Raw genomic sequence first — 7,693 nt, forward strand, 5'->3', positions numbered from 1 at the left:
AAAAAAAAAAAAAAAAAAGCTACAGGATGAGTGTGAAGTTTGCATTTAACATCAAAGCTCTCACATCTTCCTTTTACGGACTATAGAATCCAGAATGCCATATGACTCACCTATTCTATCCACAGCTTTTTTTTCTTTTTGAGACGGAGTATTGCTCTGTCGTCCAGGCTGCAGTGCAGTGGCATGCTCTCAGCTCACTGCAACCTCCACCTTGCAGGTTCAAGTGATTCTTCTGCCTCAGCCTCCCGAGTGGCTGGGATTACAGGTGCACACCACCACGCCCAGCTAATTTTTGTATTTTTAGTAGAGATGGGGTTTCACCACATTGGTCAGGCTGGCTTGAACTCCTGAGCTCAGGCAATCCACCCACCTCGGCCTCCCAAAGTGCTGGGATTACAGGCGTGACCCACCGCACCCGGCCTATCCACATTTTTTTGGTAATGTTTCCTATATCATAAGCATTATTATGACATGCAGAAAAGCAAAGATGAAAAGATCTGATTCCTGTCTACAGAGCTAAGGAATTTCATGGGGAGAGAGGCAAACGATTCAAATAAAATAATGACTTCATGAAAGCATGCATGGTGAAATGGTGTGGGGGAAGGCGTGGCAGGAATAAAAATTCTGAAATCTGTTGGGGAAATCAAAGCACTGCCACCAAAGAGCTGACACTTGACAGATGAACAGAAGACTGGTAGAGAGAGAAGCAGATGGTTGGTACTCCAAGAAGAGAGAACAGTGAATTAGAACCACAGGAGAGCCTGATGTTGATAGAAAGGAAGAAAATCTCGTCACATGCTACAACACGGACGAAACTTGAGGACATTGTGCTAAGTGAAGTCAGTCAGTCGCTAAAAGAGAAACTACAGTATGATTCCACTCTACTCTAGATAAATCCTGCTCTTTTTTTTTTGAGACGGAGCCTTGTTCTGTCACCCAGACTGGAATGCAGTGGTGCGATATCAGCTCACTGCAACCTCTACCTCCCGGGCGATTCTCCTGCCTCAGCCTTCCAAGTAGCTGGGACTACAGGTATGTACCACCACGCCTAGCTAATTTTTGTATTTTTAATAGAGACAGGTTTTGCCATGTTGGTCAGGCTGGTCTTGAACTCCTGACCTCAGGTGATCCGCCTGCCTTGGCCTCCCAAAGTGCTGGGATTACAGGCATGAGCTACCATGCCTGGCAAATCCTGCTCTATTTCTAATTCATAGAAATAGCAGGTAAAATAATGGTTACAGGGAGTGTGGGGTGAAATGATCTGTTTAATGGGATGGAGTTTTGGTTTTGTAAAATGAAAACATTCTAGAGATCAGTCACACAACAATGTGAATATACTTAACACACCAGGAATGGCAGATCACTCGAGGCCAGGAGTTCAAGACCAGCCTGACCAACATGGCGAAACCCCATCTCTACTAAAAAAGCAAAAATTAGCTGGGCGTGGTGGCACCCTATAATCTTAGCTTCTTGGGAGGCTGAAGCATGAGAATCGCTTAAACCCAGGAGGTGGAGGTTGCAGTGAGCTGAGATCACGCCACTGCACTCTAGCTTGGGTGAAAGAGCAAGACTGTCTCCAAAAAAAAAATTATATATATATACACACGTACTTACACACACAAACACTTAAACACTACTGAACACTTAAAATTAGGTAAGGTCATTAAAAATAACTTCACAAAGGCTGGGCTCAGTGACTCACGCCTGTAATCCCAACACTTTGGGAGGTTAAGGTGGGAGGATGCTTGAGCCCAGGAGTTGAAGACCATCCTAGACAACAGAGCGAGATTCTGTATTTACAAAAAAAAAAAAAAAATTGGGCAGGGTGCAGTGGCTCACACTTGTAATCCCAGCGCCTTGGGAGGCCGAGCCAGGCAGGTCATCTGAGGTCAGGAGTTCAAGACCAGCATGGTCAACATGGTGAAACCCAGTCTCTACTAAAAGTACAAAAATTAGCCAGGTGTGATGGTGGAGACCTATAATCCCAGCTACTCAGGGGGATGAGGCCGGAGAAGTGCTTGAACCTGGGAGGCAGAGGTTGCAGTGAGCCGAGATCGTGCCACTGCACTCCAGCCTGGGTGACAAGAGCAAGACTTTATCTCAAAAATAAAAAATAAAAAATAAAATAAAAAATAAAAAATTAGCTGTGCATGGTGACACATGCCTGTAGTCCCAGCTACTTGGGAGGCTGAGGCAGGAGGATTGCTTGAGTCCAGGACTTTGAGGCTGCAGTGAGCTATGATCACACCACTGCACTCCAGCCTGGGCAACAGGGCAAGAACCTGACTCAAAAAACAAAAAACAAAAAATCTAGAAGTCTATAGATACATACATAATGTGATAAAAATGACAAATAAATATTTTTTTTTTTTTTTTTTTGAGACGGAGTCTCGCTCTGTCGCCCAGGCTGGAGTGCAGTGGCCGGATCTCAGCTCACTGCAAGCTCCGCCTCCCGGGTTTACGCCATTCTCCTGCCTCAGCCTCCCGAGTAGCTGGGACTACAGGTGCCCGCCACCTCGCCCGGCTAATTTTATTTTTTAGTAGAGACGGGGTTTCACCGGGTTAGCCAGGATGGTCTCGATCTCCTGACCTCGTGATCCGCCCGTCTCGGCCTCCCAAAGTGCTAGGATTACAGGCTTGAGCCACCGTGCCCGGCCTTGACAAATAAATATTAACAACTGATTCGGAGAAAGGGACAGCATGCGAGTTCACAGTGGAACTCAAAAGGTTGGAAACACTTTGTTTTGTAGAATCTACAAAAAAAAATGAGGCTGGGCATGGTGACTCACACCATGTCCCAGTAAATGTACTTAGAGATGCTGCATCACCGTCATCTGGCAACCAGCCGCCATCCTGAGGCTATTCAGTAGCTCAAATGGAATGCATTACCCTGTAATTCATTGTATATACACATAACGGGAGAAAAATGACAAGCAAACCTCCAAAAAACAAAAGCCTAATAGATTTGGACAAGCACAAACATTTCAGTACCGTTAGAGTGAAAAATGCGAGGCCACCTGGGAATGTAAGAGACCAGAGGCTGGTACTGGCAAGGAGGATACTGTCATCGTTTAGACGCAACTCAAGCGTCTGCATGAGCATCGTGGCAAGAGTGATGTGGGTGTGGGAATGGATTAAGTAATATTTAGGAAGCAGAATCAATAGGACTTGCCAAAAGATTCAGTGTAGGGGGCTTGAAAGAACTGTAGGCAATGATGCCATTTACCAAGACAAAGAATACAGAAAAAGTTAAGGAATGAGGAATGGAAGGAGGCAAAATGGTGGCGGTCCATGTGCGGGTGGGGAAGAGGGGGTAGAGAAAGGAATTCAGGAGAAAAGTGAGTCAGGGTTAGTTATTTAACAGTCCTCATCACATATGTAGTAGTGTAATACAAGGATAAAACAAGGTCATTTATAGTAGAATCTGGAAGAACTCTGACGTTTAAGTGTAAGGAAAGAGAGTTGCTAATGGACACTGAGATGAGCTGATCAGAGAGGTTAGATAGAAATTGTGAGAAAAATGACACAGAAATCAAGAAAGGAGGCCAGGCTCACGCCTGTAATCCCAGTACTTCAGGAGGCCAAGGCAGGAGGACCACAAGGTCAGGAGTTTGAGACGAGTTTAGCCAACACGGTGAAACCCCGTCTCTACTAAAAACACAAAAATTAGCTGGGTATGGTGGCGGGTGCCTGTAATCCCAGCTACCCGGGAGGCTGAGGCAGGAGAATCACTTGAACCCGGGTGGGGGGGTTGCAGTGGGCCCAGATTGCGCCACTGCACTCCAGCCTGGGTGACAGAGTGAGACTGTCTCAAAAAGAAAAAAGAAAGGAAATCAAGAAAGGAAGAAAATTACAGAAAAAGAGAGGTCAAAAGTGACCAACGCTGCAAAAGGTAAAAAAGAGAGAAGTCTGGCAAAGAGATACTTGGAGAACACAGGAGGCGCGGTTTTGGTGGTGTGGCAAGGACAGAGATGAAACTGCAGTCGAGAAATTCCCCAGCTGGCCGCGGTGGCTCATTCCTGTAATCCCAGCACTTTGGAAGTCCGAGGCGGGCAGATCACCTGAAGTCAGGAGTTTGAGACCAGCCTGACTAACATGGTGAAACCCTGTCTCTACTAGAACTACAAAAATTAGCCGGGCATAGTGGCAGGTGCCTGTAGTCCCAGCTACTCAGGAGGCTGAGGCAGGAGAATTGCTTGAACCTGGGAGGCAGAGGTTGCAGTGAGCCGAGATCGTGCCACTGCACTCCAGCCTGGGTGACAAGAGCAAGACTTTATCTCAAAAATAAAAAATAAAAAATAAAATAAAAAATAAAAAATTAGCTGTGCATGGTGACACATGCCTGTAGTCCCAGCTACTTGGGAGGCTGAGGCAGGAGAATCGCTTGAACCCGGGTGGGGGGGTTGCAGTGGGCCCAGATTGCGCCACTGCACTCCAGCCTGGGTGACAGAGTGAGACTGTCTCAAAAAGAAAAAAGAAAGGAAATCAAGAAAGGAAGAAAATTACAGAAAAAGAGAGGTCAAAAGTGACCAACGCTGCAAAAGGTAAAAAAGAGAGAAGTCTGGCAAAGAGATACTTGGAGAACACAGGAGGCGCGGTTCTGGTGGTGTGGCAAGGACAGAGATGAAACTGCAGTCGAGAAATTCCCCAGCTGGCCGCGGTGGCTCATTCCTGTAATCCCAGCACTTTGGAAGTCCGAGGCGGGCAGATTGCCTGAGCTCGGGAGTTTGAGACCAGCCTGGGCAACACAGTGAAACCCTACCTCTACTAAAAAACAGAAAATTAGCTGGGTGTGGCGGTGGGCACCTGTAGTCCCAGCTACTCGGGAGGCTGAGGCAGGAGAATTGCTTGAACCCGGGAGGCAGAGGTTGCAGTGAGCCAAGGTTGCATCACTGCACTCCAGCCTGGGCAACAGAACAAGACTCTATCTCCAAAAAAAAAAAAATTTCCCATTCAGTGAATGGGAAAGTCAAAAGATTCTGGAAGTGTGACTGGGAAAAGAAAGAGCCATTTATATAAAAAAGTAGCTAGAGAGAGAAGCACAATGAAAGAAGAGTTTTTCATTTTTCTTTTAAGTTCGGAAAGACTGGAATATGTTTATATACTGAGAAGAAAAAGCTAATATCAAGCAAGAAGTTAAAAATACAACAGAAAGCGGAGAAAAAAATGATGGAGTAAGGTTTCTCAGGAGGAAAAAGGGATGAGGCCCACAGTAGGCATTGGATCAATCCAGCTCAAATAGGCAAAGATGCCTTGTTCCTGAAGCAGTAAGAATGATCATCAGAAAGGTGACTGAAGGCCAGGTGCCGTGGCTCACACCTGTAATCCCAGCACCTTGGTAGGCTGAGGTGGGAGGATTGCTTGAGCCCAGGAGTTCAACACCGGCCTGGGCAACACAGTGAGACCATGTCTCTACAACAAATTTTTAAAAAATTAGCTGGGCATGGTGGTGTGTGCCTGTAGCCCCAGCTGCTCAGGAGGCTGAGTGTGGGAGGATCAGTAGAGCCCAGGAGTTCAAGGCTGCAGTGAGCCATGATTATACCACTGCACTCCAGCCTGGGTGACAGAGTAAGACCCTATCTCAAAAAACAAAAAAACAGGCTGGGAGCATTGGCTCATGCCTGTAATTCTAGCACTTGGGAGGCCGAGACAGGTGGATCACAAGGTCAGGAGATTGAGACCATCTTGGCTAACACGGTGAAACCCTGTCTCTGCCAAAAATATAAAAAATTAGCCGGGCGTGGTGGCGGCACCTGTAGTCCCAGCTACTCGGGAGGCTGAGGCAGCAGAATGGTGTGAACCCGGGAGGTGGAGCTTGCAGTGAGCCGAGATTGCGCCACTGTACACCAGCCTGGGCGACAGAGCAAGACTCCGTCTCAAAAAAATATAAAAAAAAAACAAGGAAAAGAAAAGCAACCAAAGGAAAGAAGAAGGAGACAGATATGGATGGAGTAACTGTGTGAAGATGAGCAGGAAAGATGTCGAGAGAGGGCTAAGAAGGGGTTGCAGGCTAGAGGTGAGGGTACGGCACAGATGTGGAAGGAGAGGAAACCCAGTATGGATAGGTAAGAAAACTGTTGTATAGTAGTTGAGGGTACAGCTGAATTTGTTTACCGTCAATTCATTATGTACTGATTTATGACCTTTCTACAACCATGTTCTCAATCAGGAGTGACTTTGCACATATACACACCCATTCCAGAAACATCTGGCAATGTCTGGAGACATTCTTGATTGTCGCAGCTAGGGGTGTAGTGTTACTGGCATCTAGTGGGTAGAGGCCAGGGATGCTGCTAAATATCCTATTACGCACGGGACAACCCCTCACAACAAAGAATCATCCAGGCCAAAATGTCAATAATGTCGAGGTCAAGAAATCCTGCTATAGGAGAACAGGTGGCAGAGAACTGGATGATGCCACAGCTTCGTTTTTGCTATGCAGGTGGAGCAAAAGAATAATTGAGCAAGGGGTCATTTGCAGGCAGCGCAGTTACTATGCGGTAAAGCATCATGGGGTTTAGGTTTGAAGGACATGATATCAGAGCTATATGCAGCACTTAGAAAACCGAAAATTTAGGAAGCTATGGAGGTAACAAAGAAGTTAAGGACTACTCAGATATAAGGAAAGGAAAGAACTAGGTATAAAAGATATGGACATGTCAGAATCTAAGATTTGAGAGGAAGAGCAGTTTTTAGGGGTTATGATCCAAGGAGGGCCTGAAGGGCCTAGTAGCTGGGCTGGGGAATAAAAAAGGAATATTTTGTTGTTTTTTTTTTTTTTGAGACAGAGTCTCGCTCTGTCGCCCAGGCTGGAGTGCAGTGGTGAGATCTCGGCTCACTGCAAGCTCCGCCTCCCATGTTCATGCCATTCTCCTGCCTCAGCCTCCCGAGTAGCTGGGACTACAGGCGCCCACCACCATGCCCGGCTAATTTTTTTTTGTATTTTTAGTAGAGACGGGGTTTCACCGTGTTAGCCAGGATGGTCTCCATCTCCTGACCTCGTGATCCGCCCGCCTCAGCCTCCCAAAGTGCTGGGATTACAGGCGTGAGCCACCGCACCCAGCCTAAAAGGAATATTTTTATAAAACATCTGCTTATGATACAAGCTGGCACTTGCAGAGCATCTCTAATTAATGAAGACTTCATCAGAGTTCCAAAAAAGCGTGCGTCGTCTCTTTACCTGTCCTTCACAAGCTTCTTTGTAGAGTTCCAGTTTCTTCAACAAGTCCTCATTTTCTGCGTCGCACTCAGCCATCTTCTTCTGATAATATTCCAGGAGCTCCTTAGAAGGACCGAGTTTGGCCAGACGATCTTCGAGGGAAGGCAAGGGGGTTGACTCCAGTGAGCCTGCCATTCCCCTCCTCTTGGTGGGACCACTGGTGGCAATGGCACGTTTGGAGACAACTGCTTGCCTGTGTGAAATTGGAAGTGATATATTCACTACACTCTGCGGAGTTTAGGAGTTATGACCTTCTAAATCAAAGCAGCTTTTGTGTTCCTAAAGTGCTTACAATGAAGGTGCTCACGGATTTGGAAGTTTGGCCAGTGCGGTGGCTCACGCCTGTCATCCCAGCACTTTGGGAGGCCAAGGTGCGAGAATCACTTGAGCCCAGGGGTTCAAGACCAGCCTGGTCAATATAGTGAAACCCTGTCTCTATTTAAAAAAAAAAAAATCGGGCCGGGCGCGGTGGCT

The 7,693-nt window shown here is 46.7% G+C and overlaps 1 protein-coding gene across 1 annotated transcript in view; it reads right to left on the reverse strand.

Moving 5' to 3' along the window:
* The window catches only part of CCDC77 (coiled-coil domain containing 77), a 35,463-nt gene that overhangs the window by 24,495 nt on the left and 3,275 nt on the right, over positions 1-7,693 (reverse strand). The window contains 2 exon segments of the mRNA XM_011957138.1: positions 4,507-4,535; positions 7,181-7,412. Coding sequence (XP_011812528.1) covers positions 4,507-4,535; positions 7,181-7,412 — 261 coding nt within the window.

Source organism: Colobus angolensis, unplaced genomic scaffold (assembly GCF_000951035.1).
Source record: "Colobus angolensis palliatus isolate OR3802 unplaced genomic scaffold, Cang.pa_1.0 Scaffold437, whole genome shotgun sequence".
NCBI classification, from domain to species: Eukaryota; Metazoa; Chordata; class Mammalia; order Primates; family Cercopithecidae; genus Colobus; species Colobus angolensis.